This window comes from Oncorhynchus mykiss, chromosome 3 (assembly GCF_013265735.2).
Source record: "Oncorhynchus mykiss isolate Arlee chromosome 3, USDA_OmykA_1.1, whole genome shotgun sequence".
NCBI lineage: Eukaryota > Metazoa > Chordata > Actinopteri > Salmoniformes > Salmonidae > Oncorhynchus > Oncorhynchus mykiss.
Window position 1 is genome coordinate 24,012,703 of NC_048567.1, and position 24,391 is coordinate 24,037,093.

The 24,391-nt window shown below is 42.1% G+C and overlaps 1 protein-coding gene across 1 annotated transcript; it reads left to right on the top strand.

Annotated features, from left to right (window-relative positions):
- Positions 1 to 7,048: 7,048 nt before the first annotated feature.
- rhgb (Rhesus blood group family type B glycoprotein) lies at positions 7,049 to 16,727 on the top strand. The gene is given in 10 exon segments (NM_001124662.1): positions 7,049 to 7,423; positions 10,755 to 10,941; positions 11,101 to 11,251; positions 11,466 to 11,613; positions 11,886 to 12,052; positions 13,599 to 13,736; positions 14,470 to 14,603; positions 14,751 to 14,872; positions 15,053 to 15,126; positions 15,601 to 16,727. Coding segments are annotated over 10 exon segments (1,386 nt in total). The 5' UTR covers positions 7,049 to 7,236; the 3' UTR covers positions 15,679 to 16,727.
- The last annotated feature ends 7,664 nt before the right edge of the window (positions 16,728 to 24,391 follow it).

Genomic DNA, 24,391 nt, shown 5'->3' on the forward strand with positions numbered 1-24,391 from the left:
AGATTTTTCGAATTGGACACCATTTTAACATGAGAATCTCCTCTTTCGAATTATGGAAGGTTGGGCAGCGTACTCCGTTGTCATCAAACACTATCCCAGAAATACCTTTTGCCCTTGGAACACTGAGCTCCCCCCATTGTTTTCTCCTATGGAGTGGCATGCTGGTATATTTAGCCTGATATCTCTCAATGTGTATTTTAGATTTTTTCAAATTGGACACCATTTCAATCAGAATAATCTCCTCTTTCTAATTACATGAGGTTGGGCAGCGTACTCTGCTGTCATCAATCGCTAGACCAGAAGAAAAAAAAGTTGCCATTTTTCCCTACTTCCTCGTTATGCAGACATAAGCACACTTGGCACCATCGAGGAGCGGATGTTAACTTTCTACACAAGTTATTTTTCAGTTTCCTCCTAAGAACAGACTGTAGTGGTAAAATTAAAGGGATAATTTTTTTGGTGCCATTTAGGCTAAATGGAATTCTAAGCGTCACTCCAGTCAAAACCGGCAAAACAGGCGAACGTTCGATTCCATTCATTTGCTATGGCCTCGCGCTAGTGTTCCAGTTTAGCCAACGTTTTTTGCCATTTTTCAGCCTTGGGTGAATTTTGACTCGTTCTATGGTCCAGCCTAACTGCAAAGTAGGCTTACTTGGCAGAAGTTATCATGAATAAGTATGTTATTTGTAAACTTTGGCATGAAATAAGCAGCAGCAGTACAGAACCATCGCTAGACCAGCACATTAGATTCCTCACTGGCTAGAGGAACAATTAAAGGTCCAGACTCGCAATTAAAGGGGAATTACATTCAAATGAATCTACATTTGTTTGTTTTCTTCCAGACAATTTGTTCTTCTGATGCGATTTAACCATTGACATTGACTCAAAACATCCAATTTCATTTGTTCTCTATTAAAAACTGTAATTTTGAGAGTGAAAAACAGAGAAAACATAATTTGAGAAAATATCAAATGTAATTTGGGGGGGGGGAAATCACATATTTTATGGGGCCCACATAGAGTTGTTTATTAACCATTATTTTACCAGGTACATTGACAGAAAACAGTGCAGTACTTTCTCTTCTACACTAAAGACCTGGGAAAGAGTTGCAGGGGGGAGGAAAAGACAAAAATGTGCATATTTGAAAGCTAGAAAAAAAATTGTAGCTTGTGACATGTGCCATCCGTTTTGTCACCAAAGCCCCATATACTACCCACCACTGCGACCTGTACACTCTCGTTGGTTGGCCCTCGCTTCACTCTCGTCGCCAAACCCACTGGCTCCAGGTCATCTACAAGTCTCTGCTAGGTAAGCCCAGCCTTATCTCAGCTCACTGGTTACCATAGCAGCACCCACCCGTAGCACGCGCTCCATCAGGTATATCTCACTGGTCACCCCCAAAGCCAATTCATACTTTGGCTGCCTCTCTGCTGCCAATGACTGGTACGAACTGCAAAAATCACTGAAGCTGGAGACGCATATCTCCCTCACTAGCTTTAAGCACCAGCTGTCAGAGCAGCTCACAGATCACTGCACCTGTACATAGCCAATCTGTAAACAGCCCATCCAACTACCTCATCCCCATACTGTATTTTTTGTATCTTGCTCCTTTGCACCCCAGTATCTCTACTTGCACATTCATCTTCTGCACATCTACCATTCCAGTGTTTAATTGCTATATTGTAATTACCTCGCCACCATGGCCTATTTATTGCCTTAACTCCCTTATCTTACCTCATTCGCACTCACTGTATATAGACTCTTTGTTTTCTTTTGTCTACTGTATTATTGACTGTATGTTTGTTTATTCCATGTGTAACTCTGTGTTGTTGTATGTGTCGAACTACTATGCTTTATCTTGGCCAGGTCGCAGTTGCAAATGAGAACTTGTTCTCAACTAGCCTACCTGGTTAAATAAAGAAGAAATATATACATTTTTAAAAATCATCCTCCAACTTGATTGGAGTCCACCTGTGGTGAATTCATTTGATTGGACATGATTTGGAAAGGCACTCACCTGTCTATATAAGGTTCCACAGTTGACAGTGCATGTCAGAGCAAAAATCAAGCCATGAGGTTGGAGGAATTGTCCGTAGAGCTCTGAGACAGGATTGGGTCGAGGCACAGATCTGGGGAAGGGTACCAAAAAATTGCTGCAGCATTGAAAGTCCCCAAGAACACAGTGGCCTCCATCATTCTTAAATGGAAAACGTTTGAAACCACCAAGACACTTCCTAGAGCTGGCCACCCGGCCAAACTGAGCAATCGGAAGAGAAGGGCCTTGGTCAGGGAGGTGACCAAGAACCTGATGATCACTCTGACAGAGCTCCAGAGTTCCTCTGTGGAGATGGGAGAAGGACAAGCATCTCTGCAGCACTCCCCCAATCAGGCCTTTATGGTAGAGTGGCCAGACGGAAGCCACTCCAGCCCGCTTGGAGTTTGCCAAAAGGCACCCAAAGACTCTCAGACCATGAGACACAAGATTCTCTGGTCTGATGAAACCAAGATTGAACTCTTTGTTCTGAATGCCAAGCGTCACATCTGAAGGAAACCTGGCACCATCCCTACGGTGAAGCATGTGGGTAGCAGCATCATGCTGGGGGGATGTTTTCAATTTCAGGGACTGGGAGATTAGTCAGGATCGAGGGAATGTTGAACTGAGCAAAATACAGAGAGATCATTGATGCAAACCTGCTCCAGAGTGTTCAGGACCTCAGACTGGGGCGAAGGTTCACCTTCCAACAGTACATCGACCCTAAGCACACAGCCAAGACAACGCTGGAGTGGCTTCGGGAATAGTATCTGAATGTTCTTGAGTGGCCCAGCCAGACAATGAAACATCTCTGGAGCGACCTGAAAATAGCTGTGCAGCGATGCTCCCCAGCCAACCTGACAGAGCTTGAGAGAATCTGCAGAGAATGGGAGAAACTCCACAAATACAGGTGTGCCAAGCTTGTAGAGTCATACCCAAGAAGATTTGAGGCTGTCTTCAAATCTCCAAATCATTATCATGTGGTTAATTAAAATTCTATCCATATCTAAATGAAAATGATACAAACCTAAAAATGATTTTTTTATTGCGTTGCTAACTATGTAAAAATAGGGTTAGGGTTAGGGTTAGGGTTAGGGTTAGTTCTGTCGTACTTAAGAACAGCCCTTAGACGTGGTATATTGGCCATATACCACACCTTCTCGGGCCTTATTGCTTAATTATACAACGGGTGGCTCTAATCCTGAATGATGATTGGTTAAAACCGCATTCCAGCCGGTGTCTAGTCCACAAGTTACCACTGGCTAAATCTATGAAGTTAAAATGCCTATTTACTCTGTTCCATTTGACTGCGCAATCCACTGTCTCATCAGCCCAGCCAGGCAACTTATAAACTTGATCTCCACTATGATAAACATCTAGACATTATCTCACATTTATTTTAGACTAACATTTTGCTTTCAACAGTGGAGATTTGTATAAACCTTGCTGTCAATCTCTCCGACATTTGCAACATTGTTTTCAATGTTAAAATTTGATTTCCAACTGTCCCTAATTAATGAAGGTGTTGGGAGTTAGGACGAGACAAATAGGCATCCATCTTCATGAATCAGCTGGCATCATTTTTAATGAACATGTGTCAAACATTATTTGAATATGTTGGTAACCCGTTGTATACACGGTTTGCCGGCCCTCGCCTTCGCCTAACAACACCTATACCAATATATCCTCCAAACACCAGCTTCTCGGGAATTATCACTTAATTATAGGAATTAACGGTAAATGTACTACTGGTAATATACAGTAGGTAATGGGGAATTGATATAGACTAACAATCAAACGCAAACAATTCACAAAATAAAGCTATAAAACAATTTGAATGTGCACAAATTGGCGGGAGAGAGCTCATGCTGGAGAGAGAAGTCCATTGTGCATCTTGGTGCATGGTCAATCTGACGTCTGCATTGGCCACGCAGCATTTACCGTAATACGGCCTCAGCAGAAATCAGGGGCCAGGGCAATCATTCCTGCTCTTCACGGAGCAGTGCAGAAATCTTGTCAAGGAAGTGAGTTTGTGTTTATTCAGGATATACCGCCCCCATCTACCATCAACAAATCATGTCAATGTGGAGCTATACAGAGCCCTCATCATTGTTACAACATTTGGAAGTGGCATGTATGCGGTACAGAGCTCGATTTGGCCTTTGCATGCTTCTGGAGGCTCCGCAATTACATCATACCCTCCATATGGAGCACCGACCACATTTTCGGATCAAGCATTAATGGGCTTTTAGTCTAGGTCTCAGCAATGGATTAGTTCACTGAGATGGGCGTAAACTGCTCGACTTAAACACCCGGTCGACCAACAGCCTAACGACCAAACAATCGACCAGCCGACTAATTGGGTCAGCACTAAATGTACTCAATAAAACACTGCCCTCCTTTATAAATTACTAAAGGGATCCCTTACACCAGGCTAACCTCTGTCAAATTCATATTTTGCCCATGATCCAGGGCTTTTGTTTTGTTGACTTCAAAAGTCCCATTAATCAAGATGGCGAGGCACTATGTACAGAACATGGTCAATACATTATCCGCTCTGCCAGTGTCCCAACCTGGGCAAGCATGTAATTTACTAATCTGAGAATATGCTATCAGTTTAGAGAAGAATGCTCCCGAGTTAAACTGTGGGGCTAAGTAAGTGAAACTCAATTGTTTTGAAGAGGCTGATGATTTAGACGTGCCCTGTAGCCCAGCCTGTCAACGTACCGTGCGGAGGAATGGTAGTGGGTCCCACGTAAAGACAAGATGAAACATGTTACACTAGGTAAATCACAGTTTACTTATTTACTTAAAGCTCTGCCTACTCCAGACTACTTGTTCTCCAAATTATGAGTAACAAATATTTTGCTTTATTTGCAACGGTAAGCCAGACAAAATTAAATGAGCTTGTTTATATAATGTATACGAGTTTGGGGGGGGGGGGGGGGGGGGGGAGTATTACATATTAAAGCATTAAACCTCTCCCCCTTTCCTGCAGGCAAATGACCTAATGGTCTCATGGGTGGAATATTTTTCCTCATTTCATAATTAAACATTATTTCCCAAGACATCTGCCAACAATCTGGTGTTTCTATGTCAAACAGTTTTGTTATATTTTGGTCTTCTGTGCTGTATATAAAGTGTAATATTGGTATGCAAACTCAAAATTGAATACATGCCAACTCTGTACATGGTACAGGTGTCTTCTTTTTACTATGCCCATAACATGTGTGTGAGGTGTATACTTTTGTTTCAAAGTGGATTTGTTTTAAGACTACCAAGAAACACTTTGTGTGACCCTGATTCAGCCCAGCGCAGTAAAATGTTATTAAAGCGTCAGTCAGACAACAGGTATACTTAAACCAAACTGGTTCTCCAGTAGAGTAGCAAGAATGGCTTATTATTGCCTTTTTTTCCCATTATCCAGATAACAATCTTTCTGTTTCGGTTAATTGAACATGAACATCAGCAGTTTTCCTCTTGTTATAGGTCTCTGACTGACAGTCACTCAATTAGCCCATATCAGCAAAAAAATATTTAGATTGGTAAATTAGTCAAGTTAGTCTAGCCAGCTATCTAAACTTGTAGGAATCACATCCAAATTACTGACCGTGCACGCAGGGCACATGCCCAGAAGGGCTGGGTTCAATTCGAAATGAAGGCTGTCAATTCAGGAAATAAACTTAAATATCCCTCCCAAACTGTTCTCACTAAAACTCAAATCCTGTTTACAGCCCTGGTAATACTGTTTTTAGAAGTACCATGTATGTGAAATGTATGAATAATGTACAGTATATGTCACAAAATAGCTGTAAAAAATGTCACTTTTGTCCTCCGGAGTGGTGGATGGGCCAATATAATCCATAGTTACTGTAAATTCTACTTGGATTTTGCTGTGCCTTAGCTACAGTAGCCCTACAGTATGCCACCAGTCATCATCATTAGTGGAATTCGTCAATTCATGAATTTTAATTGACCTTCATTGACTGAATTAAGTGTGAAATGACCCCAACTCTTCAGACAGTCATACAGGCACAAAGGTAGGCAGGAAGCTTGACAGACATTCACAATGCAACTTCATAGATTGGCTTTGTGTCTGTGGTAGGCTTTTAGTTGAGATTCTCTAAACCATCACAGCATTCCTGCTATGTGCTCTTCTCTGTAGGAGAAAGATAGCATACATATTGAGTGATGGCTGCTCCTTACAGGAGAAAGATGTGCACAGACCTGCCTCCATCCCCTCTCACATCCTACTCCCCCAAAACCTGTCTCAACACCCCCACCCACCCATCACAACCCCCATGTCCGACAACCTTTCCGGTTGCCCCTTGTCCAAACATCTCAACTACAGGCTCTTTTAGATTTTTGACATTGTGGCAGTAAGGTGGTTGTGTGTGTGTGTGTGTGTGTGTGTGTGTGTGTGTGTGTGTGTGTGTGTGTGTGTGTGTGTGTGTGTGTGTGTGTGTGTGTGTGTGTGTGTGTGTGTGTGTGTGTGAGAGAGAGAGAGAGAGAAGAACTGTCTTTTGGTTAGGAATGTAATCATAAAAATCACACCTGGTTGCACAAACTATTCTGATCTCAATATGTTTTGTTTTTATTTTACTTTTTGTCTAACTTTGAGTAGTCAATGTCATAATGGAGAAACACTGCTTACAATCACAGGAGCAATATGTTAGATCCTGTGCATGCCTGACTCTCTGCATGCATCTGTTTGTGTTTTTTTTATTCACCGTGGGCCTTGAACCATCAACCTAATGTTTTACCGTAGATAAGGTATGAGAAATTATTTCAATATGAAGGGCAACCTGATGAAAATAGTTTTTAATGGGTCATATTCGTTCTCTATGAATCTAGAGGAGTAACTGGTCGTTTTAAGGAGTACTATCTCATTCTAGACCACCTTAACAGCAGCAATAGTGAAGGGGAGGAGCTGAGGTTTTCATTCAGCCTCTGATTGGAGGCACACAGAAAGGTGGTGGGCATGAACATTTCCAACCAAAATGCACTAATTAAGTCAGACCAACTCATGTGTCAGCTTGAGTCCTCACTCCCTGCACTCCCATCGCATCACTGCAGTCACCAGTGCTTGTGAGTGTTAGTGTGTGTTGCTGTGTTCCCCGATCTGGAACTGAGTTGGACTTCTAACCATTCACCGCTAAGGCCATAGTGCAGAGCCAGGAGAACACCCAGGTAACCCCACAGCCATGACGAACTCAGCGACTAACTTGCGGCTGAAGCTGCCCATGGCCTGCATCATCCTGGAGGTGATCCTCATCATCCTCTTCGGCACTCTGGTCCAGTACGACGATGAGACAGACGCCAAGCTCTGGCACAAGGAAATCGCCAATGGCTCTTCCAACTACGACAACGACTTTTACTACCGCTACCCCAGTGAGTGACCACAGCGAGAGGGGTAGGGTTGGGGTAACGAGACAGGTGGGGTAGTAGACATCCCTAACCACTGATTCAGGGTCAGATACGTTTTCCTCCTTTTAATGGTTATGGTTATGATTAGGTAGTATGGTGATCTGACCCTAAACCTGTGGGTAAGGGTAACTATTACCTTGTGAGGGTGGAGAGGATGGGGGATGTGGAGTCCATCTATAGAAAGGAAAGGATTGTTCTTTTCCTTCTTTGTTATGTTTTGTCAATGTGTCGACAACTTGCATGGTAGCAGAAGCAGATATGTTTGCTGTTTAGACAAGTGTCTTGTGTCATTCATTGTCATGCCATACATGTTTGTCAAGACAATGAACATGACAGAAAAGTTGTCTGAAGCTCAAATGAATCTGACGATATATCATGTTTAATTCAGTACAGACATTTCTTAGGCCGTCCCGGGGTAAGTTGTGCCAAGAGAACACTTTTTTTGGACACGCTATGTTTTCAAAACTGTAATGTTTACATGAATGATTGATTATCTGATTATTTCCAGGGATACACAACATCCTGGAATATATGTTAATATCTTTGTTTAAAAAGAATACTATATTTCCCTTTGACCAAGTAATGCTGAATGTAAAATGGATCAACTTACTCCACTCTCCCCTACGACCCCTGAGCTCTTCAGTGTTCAATGTGACTTTTCCCTCCTTTGCGTTGACATTTGGCTGCAAGCAGCAAAGCAACAAATGGTTCATTTGTTTCCTAATAAGTGGAGGTTTAGTTTGCCAAATGTTTTGGGAGAGATCTGCGGAGAGATTTAACCCTTTAGTTTCTCTCATCTTTCCGTCAATGTTTCTTTGATTAGCGTCAAAGCCCTCTAACTCATAGGCTACTTTGAACAGCAAGAGGGAAGGAAGTTTGGTCTCTGAATAGGTTATAGCGTGTCTGTTGTAGTGGGTGTCCAATCAGTCACCAAGGGCAAAGGTATACTTTTCCTCCTCTGAACGTTGCTGTTCCACCTTAACAGATCAGTAATGAAATGCAATGGAAGACTGCTGGGGGGAAGGTGGTGGAGGTATTGGGTGTGTCCAATTCTTAGCCCTTTTAAAAGTTCCTGTGTGCAACTAGTCCTAGCTGTCACCACACCTTGAGGCTTTCCCAATACTGTCCCTGTACTATATGTCATGCAGATAAATGGGTGCAGGTAAGCCCCAGGGTAGGAGTGTGAGAATATCTGATATACAGACATGGGAATGTGTAGGAGGAATGTTTCATTTTCACATTCCCCCCATCACTGTCCAATTAGTGAAAGGCCAGGGGGATAGGGGCTTCTGCGTGAGAAAGGGGCACGTTGGGGAGGAGTGTGAGAGGAAAAATGGGGTACAGGAGGGAGGGTGAAAATGAGAGAAGGGGTTAGGAGGGAGAGAGTGATTGTTTTCAGAGAGAAGGAAAAGTTTGCTGTGGCAGTCTGATTTATGTGTTTATTGTCATGCCAGCAAGGCTTGTCATATGGAGGACTGAGATACACAGAAAGAGAGCTAGGGAGAGAGAGAAAGCAAGCGAAAAAGACTGTGTGGCAGAAAAAGGTAATTAAGGATCCAAAGATGAGCTGTCCAGTTTTTCCATGGTTTTCCCTGGTTTAGGCCTGGTAGTCATAGCCTGGTCAATCACACTGACCACTGTGGTCAGTGTGATTGACTAGGCTATGGGAGTCATGGGAAACTTTGGGAGTTGAATTACGTGAATCACTAAGAGTTGGATCATGTCCGTTTGACTTTGAATTCAATGAATCTTTGAGGTTGAAGTCTGTGACTCTTGAGATTTGAATAAATTGAGCATTTGCGGATTGGACCTTCACTTAAAAGCAGGTGAAGCTGCTGATGCACGTTATGCCAGGCTCACTATTTATGCTCTTTGCCTCAAGCTATTGAGTGATTGAGGACACTGATTTTGACACAAAGTAGAAACCTGTTCAAGGTTGGGTGAATTGAAAGAGGATGCACTAAAGGTCCATTGTAAGTCATTATTTCAGATAGTCTTTAACCTGTCACATTCACTGATGAATGGAAGATCACCTTTGAGCATGCAACACACAGACATACACACATAGAGTACACACGTGCACATCTGACTACTCTCATTGATCATGTCCTGTTTGGAACTTCAAACGTTTAAAGTGTAGTAAAACAAATTATGGGGAGCTCGGCCCCCCCCAATGAGACATGAGCTTCCCTACATTCAACAAAAGTCAAACTTTGGGGGGACTCTACATGGTATCGAGCCTTTAGCGAACTTGCAACATTGTTTCAACTGTGCCCTCAATTTCCCCTGCGGATGAGCTCGGGAGAGACAACTGTATTTGCGTCCCCATTTCTCAGCAATACGCATCCATTCATTCAGGTCATGGTACTGTGTACTGTAGGCTTAACGACAATCGCCAAATGCCATTAGACTTTTTTGGTGTTTTGTAACAGATGTCTCTTTACCTTCATCAGATGGTGGGTGCACAGGGCACCGTTTGGATGAATGTGTGCAGGTAGCTGACTTTTTAAAGTGATTTGTTGTGTAATAAAACATAATCACTGGACAAATTCTATCTGATTGAAAGATGCAGTCAGAATTAAGAGAACTGTAAATAAATCATTGGATTAAAACTGGTTTGTATGTTGGTTCATGAGTGCAGGTGATAGATTGCCTTTAGGGCTTTTACAATCAATGTCAATGTGTGCAATTATTTTTATTTTTATACATCCTCATAGGTGTTGCCTGTGTGTGTGTGCATGTTACATTTTCTCACCTCTCTGTAGGTGTCCTTCTCATCTAGGAGATGGCACAGGGTATTTGGGCCAGCCTGCCAGTGGGGAGTTGGGCAGTGGGAATATCCTCCATGCCAATGATCAGTTGCCAGGCAACGACCAAGCGATATTGTCCCTACTCCCCAGTGCCATGTGGATGAATACGTCCAGTGGGCAGGGGGAGGTGTAGTAGGCTGGGTTAACAAGGCCAGATAGCAGGCTGAATGGAGCTATGAGGCACAGGGTAACTTCTCTGTGTCCTTCTATGTAGGTCAACTGAGGCTCCCAAAGCCCCCTGTCCCGCTCAATTTAAATCACAAAATGTTGACTAAAAGGGGTTGTTGGTGTTTCGTGGGGAAGTCACCAGAACTTTCAATTAGTTGAAAGATACTGCTATACTACTGTCATAAGACAGATAGTCTTTCTCACCAAACCATAAGAAGGGGATTGTTAATGTGTTTACGAGACTTGACCACATATGCACTTCAATAGTGACAATGTGCATCCAAAGTAATAAAATAATGTTCTCTTCCTTTGTTCAGGCTTTCAGGATGTGCACGTTATGATCTTCATTGGCTTTGGTTTCCTCATGACATTCCTTCAACGTTACGGCTTTAGCAGTGTGGGCTTCAACTTCCTCATCGCAGCCTTCGCTCTGCAGTGGGCCACTCTCATGCAGGGCTTCGTCCACGGCATGCACGGGGGCAAGATCCATGTCGGAATAGAGAGGTAGGGCTCATGCACACACTAACCTACATTTCATACTAACATAAGCACAACACACCAGCAGATACATGTGATGTGTATACGTGGCATATCATAGGAGTGTGTACTGTAGTGTATTCCTTAATAAACCCTATCATTAAGAGTTGTTTGTCCCTCCTGCAGTATGATCAACGCTGACTTCTGCACAGGCTCAGTGCTCATCTCGTTTGGGGCGGTCCTGGGGAAGACCAGTCCAGTCCAGCTGCTGGTCATGTCTGTGATTGAAGTCACCCTGTTCGCAGTCAATGAGTTCATTGTGCTTTCTGTTCTGGGGGTGAGTGTGTGTGTGTTTAGGTGTACCATTAAATGTACAATTCATACTGTATATGTCTGTATACAAACCTACACTAAAACTGTTTTACGTACTATTTTACTGTTTTACGTACTATTATGCCTACTCTCCTATTAGGCTTTCTCCTCACTATTGAAAACTCTACTTATAGACTAAGCTTTTTACACCCCTTAAATTAGATCATTTCCATCTTTAGGCCAAGGATGCTGGTGGCTCCATGACCATCCACACCTTTGGAGCTTACTTTGGCCTGATGGTGGCTCGTGTTCTCTACCGCCCCAACCTGGACAAGAGCAAACACAAGAACTGCTCTGTCTACCACTCTGACCTCTTTGCCATGATTGGTAAGAATAGCTCCTGCTCATCGTTAGCAGGAAGCCCGTACTTTAGATACAATTAGCCACCATCAACAAGTCGGACAACTTAACCTTCATTTTCTGAAGACGCCAGTTATGTTTTGACTGTACATACGATGCATGCCAATGTATGGGAATCTGTGTCATAATTAAGAGTACATCCACCTCCCCAGGAAAAAAACATTACCTGTAAGCTTGCTAAACTGAAGGACTATATTAGATACCGGTATGCTAATACTTATTTTTCACTGACTGCTCAGGCACCATCTACCTGTGGATGTTCTGGCCAAGCTTCAACTCTGCTGTGACGGCCCACGGAGACGACCAGCACCGCACGGCTATGAACACCTACTACTCTCTGGCTGCCTGCACCCTGGCCACCTATGGCCTGTCTGCCGTTGTGGCTCATGATGGCAAGCTCGATATGGTGAGGGAGCTAGTACAGTGTGGGGACTTAAGAGGAAAATCAGGTCCTTAAAAGTAGTATAGGGCTAGACAGGTGATGCAGACTTGGGGAGACATAGTAGGGAGAAGTAGGATTCTACAGGGACTATGCAGTGGAAATGAGGGGCTTAAAGTGGTCTTCCCAGATCATTTCAAGTGGGAGTGAGGGACTTGACATGGTAGGGGAAGGAAGATTTCTCCCACTGTTTGTTGACAATACAATCTGGTTCAACTGTATGTTGCATCATAGGGCTACAGTACAGCTAGTAGACCTATGATTCCTTTGGGATTAAATCCTTATTGGCAAACTGAATCATCATGCAGGATGTTTGCATATACAGACAGGTATTTCAACTCTTGTCAACAGATGTAGTTAGGCGTTCTTGGTGAAAGCAAAACACAACTCTAGATTTCTTACGTACTTACATTATTATTATGATTACATTTACTCCCCTCGCACTAACTCTTAAATAATTTAAGCTATTAACACGAAACTTCCAAATGTGCAGACTGCACCAACTTAGATTGCTTGAAAAACGTTTTGATAGCATTTAACTCACCAACAATAACTCGTTTACCAAACGACACCAGAACAACTTTCACGTTCAGGCTATCCTACCAATCAATCCAATCAATCAACCTTTTCATCTACCCACTTTTTCAACTATAACCAGTCACTACCATTACTACTGCAGTCACTACCACTTCTTTAACTTATTTGAAAAACAAATACTTGTAAACAAGCTAGCAAGCACACAGATGTTCTTCTGAAAATGTACTTTTATAGTTTAGATTGGATTTATCTATTCTAAACTACCAAACTATGAATCATCAAACTTTTTCACAAGATACGATTTAAGAATGCCGAGATTGGAAACCATCCCAAAAAATGCATGCTGAAGCATCACACCATAGTTACTATCTACCTTTAGCGTATACAGTCATGTGAGCCAGACAATATATCTAGTTGCTATGTCCCTTGAGGACATGGCTGTCATCTGCATCTCATTCTGAAATCAAGACGGTCCATTACATTCCTGTCTAGATGGCAATCAATCTGAAGTTGTCTTTTCTATACAATGGAGGGAGTGTAGGAGTCAGTGAACATAGCACATGACCTGGTGATAGTAGTACCGTTCGAATCAGCTCAGATTATCTCATAGTTGGTGAAAGGGTAGTGCGTCCGCAGCATATCATCAAATCTGTCTGCAATCTAACAAGCGTTTTGCTACACCCGCAGTAACTTCTGCTAAATATGTGGATGTGATCAATAAAATTGGATTTGAACTCTACACGGTCACACACCTCCACTTTGCATGATGGTGATAGCAAATTGTCACACAAGGATCCTTTGGTTGGGATTTTTTATTATTCAAATATTACATAAGTCATCCTACCTTCTCGTTCCTTGACATTGGTACCGTGTAAAATTTGAGAACAGTGATAATTAAAATAAAGGTATGAATGGACTCGGACAATCAACCATTTTGAACAGCATTTAAAAAACGTTGTCTCTCTCCTCTCTTTAGGTGCACATCCAGAACGCTGCCCTTGCCGGTGGGGTTGCCGTGGGAACTGCTGGTGAAATGATGCTCACTCCTTTCGGCTCCATGATTGTGGGCTTCCTGGCTGGAACCGTCTCTGTGCTGGGCTTCAAGTTCCTCTCGGTAAGGCCAACCTGCCATTGGTAAGACAGGATATAGGACATAAGTGTATGGAAATGAACATGTATTATCCTCCTGAGACCCAGCAATTAAACATATCTGTAAATAAAAATAAATTATATTACATTAGAAGTGTTTGGGGTGAAAAAAACTTCTACAGAAAAAGAAAACAATGAACAAGTATAGGTTTATTTATTTTCCATTGTATGTTCACTGTAGTGGACTTAATAGTTCAGTTGATAGTAAATATGAACAACAGTAAAAAAGTGCAGTCTGTAAAATAACTACAGAGGACATAAATAAGCTCTTATTTGAAAAATGATTGCACTGCTCTGAAAACTCAAACTATTCCTGAGATATTTACTTACTAAAAGCAATTGAGTATAAAACTCACAAAAAAATGCTAATTACACACACTTACCTTTCCATAAAATGTGCTAATTGTGTTGGCAGCCATTTTAACAAACCTGGAAGAGAAAGTTATCCAGGTCACACTCCCACATGCGATATCATTGAAAAGCCCAGAATGTCATCTCAAAGGGTCTCAGTAGGATATGACCGTTAATGATGCCAACAGAACAAGAGTATCTATTTACAACATAAACAGTCATGTTGAGAAACACATCCACTTATGTGTATATGGCACCTTTTGAAGGACATGAGGGTGCTAGGGTACATAGACATCACAGACACCCGCACTCATGGCACTGACAACTTTCCACCCCTGGCCTCTCAGCCTATCCTGGAACAAAAGCTGAAGATACAGGACACGTGTGGCGTCCACAACCTGCACGGCATGCCTGGAGTCCTGGGAGCCATCGTTGGCGCAGTTACTGCTGCTCTGGCAACCAAGGACGTCTATGGAGATGGGTTAGTCTGCCTTTTTTTGACAAGTTGGGAAAGTGTGCCCTCCCTTGGTTTTATGGTGAAGCTCCCCCTACTGCGCAACAGACAGACGCCATCAAAGTGTGCATTCACACAACAGTTTCATTCAACTCCCTGCTCTCGGTGTTGCAGGATGGCTGATGTGTTCCCTGACATCCACTCTGGTGATGTGGAGGCCTCGTTCCAGGGCGTACGACAGGCCATCTCCCTGGCCGTAACCCTGGGCATCGCCCTCCTGGGCGGTCTTATCACCGGTATGTAGAGTCACAGAATGTTGTAAGCACACATAGGCATTGCCTTGACTTGTTTGTTTCACAAATGCATGGGGATATTAGAACTATGCTCTTTTGTCCCTGTATATAGGCCTATGCCTTGTGTCTGTGTGTAATTGTATCATGTCCTTGTCATGCAATTTAAATGTTCTTGTCTTGTAGGTTTTATTCTGAAGCTGCCAATTTATGGTGCTCCTCCTGACACCATCTGCTTTGAGGATGGCATCTACTGGGAGGTAAGTTTAGCTACTACACCCAGTCACTTTGTATCGATGAATGAACACACAGGACTCACAGATTTGTACGTAGTGTTTGTGTGAGAGTGCAGGGCCATTCAGGCCCATGAAGGGTTAAAGATTGCGAAATGGCATGCAGTTGGGCCCAATGTTGTGCAATATGATAAGTGGCCACAAGGTGTCATGCTTGCATTTGGTTACTGAACTCAAATAACTGCATTTCATCATAAGCAAAGCAGTCACCCTCGGGAATACCAGGTGGTACCATTTCACATGGTCAATGCATGTATAATCAGCAATTGATCATCTGTAATTCTCTTTATAAAAAAATATACAGATTTAGGAATGTCTTGAAATTAGATAGGCAATAGGTATACTTGCATCTTTAGGACTAGATAAGGTGAAAACAAGGTCTAAATAAATCACCACTACATATTTTCTCTATCCATTTATCTCTCTCTCTCTCTCTCTCAGCTGCCTGGTGAGGGGGGCTCACAAGAGGAGTTGACCACTGTCAGGACACCAGACGAGGCAGAAAAGCTCAACGCATAAACACACACACACACACACACACATAGTGGATTGTACAACCAGGATGTGGCAGCACATGGTGCTTGTGTATGTCTGCCATTTTTCAATGTGCCAATACCATATCTGATTCACTAGTATGGTGTAGTGTGTGTTCAAACACTCCAGACCATCAGCATAAGTGCCTTTCACTCTCAGAAGAAAACAATCTCAAGGTAACCCATAATGTGTTTATACCAGACAGAAGCATGCTATCCTCCAAGCAGTATGGGCTGTGGACAGTCCATTGCAATATACCTCCTACCAACTGCCTTATGTTATGGTTCTAGATTATGCTATGAAGCTACAGTATGTGACAGAGGTATGAATCATGGTCTGAGAATTTGGATACGACTAGTGAAACCTGTTTGATGATACAAAAACAACGGATGAAGCAATTTAATTGAGTGTTTTTGAGATATTTTTGGTTTCTCTGCTCTTCTAAGAGATGTTACATGCACCAATGTTAAGGGAATTACACTTTTAGCCACTTTTAATCATCTGATTGACTAAGGGAAAGACAAATTCGCAGTAGGCCTATGTGTTGTAAATTCAATATAAAACCAAAGAAAATTGTACCTGGCATGTGATTAATGTAAATCGCGGATGTTTTCATGAATAGTCAATCACTTTTATAGGTGCATGTCCATCACTAAAAATGAAAAGTATTCCAAACTAAAGCTATGCATAGATAGTTAAAGTAGAGTTTTGACTATTGAATATTGTCTCTGGGTCGGGATTCTCCTTTTGTTCCATTTCTATACTATGAAATGTATTGGGTCTAGAGTAGAGTTGCTATTGTACAATTATGTACAGTTGTGTATTGTACATAAATGTTTAGACAACATAAAATGTGATATAATTGAAACGACTAGCTTCACCACTACAGACAAACAAACCATTGAATCAAATGGATTATTTGCTATAGGGAAGGAAATGGTGCCCAAACTGTGTTACACTGGATTGCTGTGAATTTAAATGATAATTGAATAATACCTGTAGCACATTTTGGCAGAAATAAATCTTTCAAATGTGATATAAATATTTTTTTACACGTTATTATTTTATCTTGTTCATTGGACATTTTGAGTAGTTTCGTCTGAAACGTTCCTTTTAATCTGTTCCTGAATATATAATTGAGCCCGTAAATACCCCCGAGTTAATGCCCGAAATCCAAAAGTTTTTTTTATCATATACCACATGATTAACACTTTCTGAGATCAAACATCCTAGGGAAGCAGGGGTGTTCGGCTGCATTTAGACAGGCAGCCATATTCAATTTTAATCAATCAGATGAGCTGAAAAAGAGCTGTTGTGAAAGATCTAATTCGTCAAAAGACCAAAATAGCCTCGTTAGAAGTGCCCGGAGCCAGTTCATGTTCGTGCTAGGGAAGGAAAAAAAAGGTTCCTGTAATGACATTTAGGGGTTCCTCCGATTGCATCGCCGATTGCATCAACTCCTACTCTTGTGATTGGTCCATGATTGGTCCATGCTTTTTAACTAATATATATATAACCCTATATAAAGTGAATATATATATATATATATATATATATATATATATATATATATATATATATATATATATATATAAATTCATTAGTTATTCTTTAAATGCTCATAAAAGTGTGGTGAATGTGTACATTTTCCTGTTTCAAAAACAAGCTGTTCAGTTACTACTCTGCCCCTCAGTGACTGCCAGCAGCAGAAGATTTGCCTCTGCGGGCGCATAGGCCATGCGAACACTGCATGGATTGTTTTTCCAGCTATTTTCTATGAGGGAGAACTGCCCCAATGAAATCACAGCATTTCATAGCATAAACTATAACAGCACAAAGTGAATGGACCATCCTGCGGTGCTCAAATGTGAGTCCGTTCAGTCAGAACTTGTGAGTCTGCTCTAGTCTCCATCCCAATGAGTCTCTGACGCCAGGTGGCTTACTTCCGCACGTGAGACTAGATGACAGATGAAGCTAAAGCAAAAAAGCAAGCTGTAAATGAGTAATCATAACAGTCATGGGAGCCTGGAACCTGATAAACTACATCCAGCTAGTCAAAGAACAGAGGCCGAGGGATACACAAGCTAGAACCAAAGATGTGTATAACTAACCTAAGATAGACCACAGGCTGTCATTTCCAATGGGAACAAATGAGCAATAGTGGGCAGAACAAGCAAGAAGGGGGGCAGAGCCAAGCACCAGCTAGCAAGATCCTATTGGCGTGTTTTAGCATGTATTTGCATATTCCATTAGGAAAACGCCTACTCTGTGAAGTGCGGGTGTGCAATAACTCAATTTGCCCTCCTACTTCTTCTAAACGATGCATTTTTTGGAAACTTTGGAAAGGGGTAAAGTCCACAAAATGTAGTCCACTCTGTTCATAACAGTTTCTAGCTTTGAGAATTGAAAACTGTATTGAGATCAAATCTTTCATCGATGAGAACATTTGCAGAATGTAGGCCAAAATCCATCTTGTTCCATCTTCTCCCACTGCCAGGCACTGGGCTTCCTCTCACCACCATATGCGGTACTGAGTGGAAACGCCAAGAGGATGCTTCACATTTATACATCTGGTGAAATATCCGTCTCATTGTTTTATCTGTGCTAGAACATTTTCATTGCAGATCTAGTAGGACAAAAAAGCATGGACAATTTTGTTTCACCCCATGTTGTACATCAAGTTCTAATGTAGGTGACAGGGTGACATGTTGTGTGGACTAAAACAGCATAAACCTGGGTGCATCACAAAGCATAATCAAATTAATTAGCCAGTTACAGTCATTTTTAGTTGGTACCTTGCTAGCTAATTAGCCCCATGCCAATTTCAAGTCTTTCTAAACTAATATCTGATTAATATCTGACTAACTCTGAAAAAGTTATTTCAGAATGAAATTACTTACTGACTAGCGCATCATGCTTTGTGACATGTTAGCTAGCTATTCCCAATAAGATAATGTTTTCACTTATTGCGTCTGCATGCTTGTTGTGTTCTCCCTGGTTTCCACTAGTTATCACAGCCACAAAGTCAAAATTGGCTATATTGTTCATGAAAACAAAAATGCATTTAAGATTGGGCATAAGGTTGGCAGTGTGGTTAATGTTAGGGGTAAGGTAAGGTTCAAAATCAAATTTTAAGAAGATAAATTGTAGAAATAGGCTATGAATGCCTAGCTGTGGTAACAAGTGACGACCATTCACTCTATGCTGCTTGTTCTAAATTGTACAATCTGTTCAAAACAGTGGCAGCATGTGCAGCAGTGGTCACTCGGTTTTTGACGTGAAATAGGTGTATTTATGCTGTTGTTCAAATGCAGAGATCATTTTCCTTTACTGACATGCTACAGGGGGGAAATGACAACACACAATTAGAATTCACTAGAATTATGAACAACACTTAACACTCCCACAAATAATAAGCAGGGGGAAATTCCCAAAGGAGAATGTAAAACTCTGAGGACTCTATTAAGTCATTATGTTCTACTTTAGATTGGGGGCGATGGGGTCTGACATCAGTAGAGCGCAATAGGAGGCCTTACGCAATAGGAGGCCTTAGCTGGCTAGGACCCCTAACCTCCAAAGGGCCCCGAGGGTCTCAATATCGTTCCCACTACCTGGTAGCCATTGGGCAGAAGCCATGATAATCTTACCCCAACACTCTCTCTGTCCAAATGCCTGCAATTAACATGTTGGCCTATTATTGTATTGTTATTGTAATATTGTTAAAACTTAAGTTTGTTTCTCTTAGCTGTATTTTCCCTCTAAATGTGTATTCATTATCATATTTTAAGCTCTCCATAATCCATCAGTTTAATTGATATTGATCCAGATTTTGAGTGGAATATTTTGGTGATAAAAATCAAAATCATTACACATCATATCTGCATTGGCAATTGAATGTGATCCTTTGAATGTGGCCTTTGATGCAATGTCATCATACTTGATTTGCATGTGCATATGCAATAGTTTTTTCCAAAGGCATTTACTAACCATGTTTCTAGAAACGGTGGGAAATGAAATAGTTAGGCTACCATAATCATAATCATCATAATTACTTTCTACATTTGAATCGGCCCAATAAAGCTCCATTAAGTACTTCAGCATTAGCGCCTATTAAGTAAACAGCTGTCCACCTGTCCCCTCCTTCCTGGGGAAAGACCATGGTGCCTGTTTATGTCGAGGTACCCTCACCAAATATGGGGCTACATGGGAAGAATTAGGGACAGTGCTGCTGAACCAAAGCCCAAGTGTGCTGTATGTCACAGTCACGGTGTGTACTTCCCAGCAGACAAACAAATCATGCAGTTGGTAGGGTGTCCAATCAAAAACACATGCTTTGATAAAATAATAAAATAAAACAATATATTAATTGTGTATATAATCCTCAAAGAAAACCAATAGTCCAAACCTCATGTTTCCATCATAATCAGTTCAGAAGGTATTGGGGATTTTACTAGGGTTGGGAAGACACCAGTATCGCGATACTCATTAGTATCATGGCAAGGAAACAAAACATAAAACGGATTTAACTTCTTTAGGAAAACAGCCCTAATGTTGGAAACAAACATCATTATGTTGTCATCCAGAGTCACATGTATTTATTTCCAAGCTATAGCACACAATACTTTACATACAGCAGGTTTTTAAAGGACCAAAGAGTCTGTTTTATGTAAGATTGATATCGATTTTGAGACATGACATGTAGTATTTTTATATTTTACTATATGCTTTTCATATTCATTTGAAATTACTCACAAAAACAAGCGTATCTCTGTGACATGTCAACGGAGCACTGAGCATATAGGCAGTGGTGTAAAGTACTTAAGTAAAAAATACCTTAAAGTATTAAGTCGTTTTTTGGGGGTATCTGTACATTACTTTTACTCAAGTATGACAATTGGGTACTTTCCCCCCCACTGCTATAGGTCTTTCAAGCATTTTATTTTCAAAGCCTTTTACATTTATGTCATGCTAATTTTGCAAATTGCAATCAACAGAAACAACTTTGAAGACAATAATTACAAAATGTAAAATCCTCAAAAGTCATGAAAACCTGCACCGCTATGTCAATATACTGTAGCTCAGTCTTATTATTGGAAGTTTTAGGTTACGAATCCAACTTTTTGGATATAATGCTAATGATATGTTAAAGACCCAACTGAACAATTCATAACATGAATAATCATATTTGGCTTGGTAAAATGTATTTAATAACATAAGGAAGTGAAATTTCCTCACCCAAGCGCCTTTCCACCCAGTCTGGGCAGAGTAGATGGACACCTTAAAGTAAATGCAAAGGAAGTTGTGATACTGTGTAAGGTTTGCTCAGTTCATAATTTACTGTTTTAAATATTACTTGAATAATCTTAATATTTTTCTCTTAAAAAAAACGACTTCTTACAGTATGTATAGTTCCCTTCACCTACAATGAGAATAGAGGTGAATCCCTTTGCCAATGAGAGACACATCCAGCTCTCCATGGGATTTTTTAAAAGACTGACCATTAACAACATTTCAGTCATTCAGGCTTTGTCAGAACCATCTGGACGGTAGCGTTAAAGACAGCAGTAAGTCTAGTGCTGGACTTGGGCAGGAACTCACCGGAGCTGAGTACTGGCACCTCCATTTTTTTGTTTACAGCTTGAGTTCCTGCTCAATTTATAGAATCATCCAAATTATCGTGGAGTTATTGCACCTAAATATAAACATTACCTGCACACAAAATTAGTACTGGCACCTATTTCAGTCCAAGTCAAGCAGGGAAGTAAGTCTCCAACAGCCTGGTGGCCTATAGAAGGAGTGAGCTGCTGCGTGTTTAGTGCTGATAAATAGACTGTATAAGTTTAGGTGTGTGTGGGGGGAGGGGGGGGAGGTTTGGACACTTGAATGAATGGGAAACTACCTTGGTGCTCTAGGAGTACTTATAGTAATTCACTTGAATTTCCTCCCGGAAAAAGGCTAGCAGTGTGAATGGGAAATCAACAATAGTACATTCAGTTTTCATTTCTGTCCCATCAGTGTTTAATTCAGAATGTTTAATTCAGAGATTGAGTTAATAGTCACATGTACAGGGTTGTAGGTGTGATTGCAGGGTACAGTGGAAATCTTACATGCTTACTACACTGCTCGCATTACGTGCGCAACGTTGCAAAATAAATGTACACATACATGTTATCCAAACTTAGTTCCATTTTTGATACGTGACGCGCTGGAAGTCCTGCCTCTCCAATCTCCTCATTGGTTTTTAGGAGCATATATCCACGTGGGTGATTGAAAGATGAACTGAGGTCCACACTCCAGTCCAGTTGGTGGTGGTAATACACCTTAAAGTTGGTTGCCAACTTTATTAATGTCTCCTCCTTCCGCGTGCCCGGAAGTCCACAGAAGAAGAAGACTGAAGGAGGAGAGATTATTAGAAAATAACTAGGTTTCCCCTTTTATCTGCGGATTAATTGACGGAGTAGAGAACACACGATTTTGTGTGACTCAAAATTGGTAAAAATTCTACCAACATCCAGAAAGGGTCCTTGTGCATTTCAGGTAAAATAACAACACAATGTTTATATCCCAGGACAAATTACAATAGCTAGCTAAATGGCTAGTTAAATGGCCATGAATTTGTCATTTGTTTTCCACCTGTCCCGAAATTAATATAGTTGGTTCATTTTGAAAAATATATTTCAACCTGTGTGTACTGATCTCGTCTGGTCGGATGGACAAAATCAACAAGCACATGGATGCACGGGCCTGCCCGGTCTAGTCAGTATGTTAGTCTTTGCGCTACAGCATGCAGGACTAAGTGAAGTATAATAATGAAATAATGACACACTACGGTGCCCGTGTGGTTAAACCATTTCAGCTTCTCTGAAATGTGTATGCTGAGGAATTTGAAGTTATTGACTTGTCTCCACAGCGACCATGTTGATGAGGATGGGGGCGTGTCCAGCCTGGTTCCTCCTGAAATCCACAATCAGCTCAGTTTTGCTAACATCGAGGGAGAGGTTGTTTAACTGGCACCATGCTGTCAGTGCCTTCCTCCTCCCTGTAGGCTGTCTCATCGTTGTTGATAGTCATGCCCACTACTGTCTTGTCATCAGCGAACTTGATGATGGAGTTGGAACTGTGTGAGGCCACGCATTCATGGATATAAAGGGAATACAGGAGGGGACTGAGGACGCACCCTTGTTGGGTCCCCGTGTTGAGAATCAGTGTCGAGGAGGTAATGTTGCCTACCTTCACCATCTGGGGGTCCAGGACCCAGTTGCATAGAGAGGAGTTCAGACGCAGGGCCGTGAGATTTGTAATGAGCTTATAGGGCACTATGGTATTGAAGGCCGAGCTGTTGTCGATGAACAGCATCCTCACATATGCATTCCTTTTGTCCAGGTTGTAATGAATACTCTGAGAAAATGGTGTAGATTCACGCGCAGGGCGCGGCAGGTGTTTAATTTGCCATCGCAGAAGGCAGGAATCGTGGTCGCAGGCAATGGTCATACACAGGTAGGCAAACAGACAGGTGACTCAAAACTAGGACTGAAGGCTATAACTGGTTCTCACAAACGAGCTAGGAAAAGGCTTAATAGAGTCAAAACCAACAATACCTCACAAAGGCACAAACAGAATGAACTGAAGTAAATAAGGAGCTGATGAGACCAGGTGAGTAACTAACACAGGTGAAATCTGTCACGTCTGCTCCCGCTCTCCCCCCCAACACGAGGGCGCCAGGCTGCCCTGCATCACGCACTGCTATCATCCATTACTCACATCTGCATTCCCTCGTCACGCGCATCAGCGATATTGGTCTCACCTGGACTCATTCATCGCCTGTTATTAACCCCCCCATATTTGTCAGTTCCCCAGCTCTGTTACCCGCTTCTGCATTGATCGTTTTTTGTTTGTATTACTATGTTTGTTCTTTATTAAATGTTTGACTCCCCGTAACTTCTTCGTCTCTCCAGGGTCCTTTCATTGTGACAGAATGCAGAAGCCAACACACGAAGGATCGGGGAGTACTGGCATTCCGGTTGGTATGGTGGCATCGGCTCTGGGTCGCCACCGATGGAACCGGGGGTGCCTAAGCCAGCCCGTTGGGCATTCACTCCCTGGCTGTCTTGAGAGGTTTCCTTGCCTCGGTTGGCTCGGTGGCTTCCCATCCCACGTCACACTCCACCGGATCTTTGGGCTCCCTCTCTGCAGCGGGATCGACAGGCGTCTTGCCTCAGTCGGATCGTCTGGCTTCCATGCCTCAGCCGTCTCGCCAGGCTCTCATGCTCCTGCCGGTTCGTTGGGCTTCCACGCCCCAACCGGCTTGCCCAGCGCCCATGTCTCGGCCGGTTCGCCCAGGTGGCACTCCGGGTGGCGCCCCTAGAGGGGGGGTACTGTCACGTCTGCTCCCGCTCCCGCCACCCAGGTGCTCGAGGGCGCTAGGCTGCCCTGCATCACACTAGTTTGCTGACGTTGTTCCTGTCTCGTTCCATGTCCGTTCTTTATTAAATGTTTGACTCCCCGTACCTGCTTCGTCTCTCCAGCGTCAGCTCATGTCACAAAATGAATGAACAAAAATGAAAGACTGGGCTACGTTCAAGAACACAAAGAAACAGGGCTGTGTTCAAGAACACAACGAAACAGAACACAAGGTTGACTAAGAAAATAAATACAGAACCTTACACAGGTGGGTAAGGGCAGTGTGCAGTGCAATGGC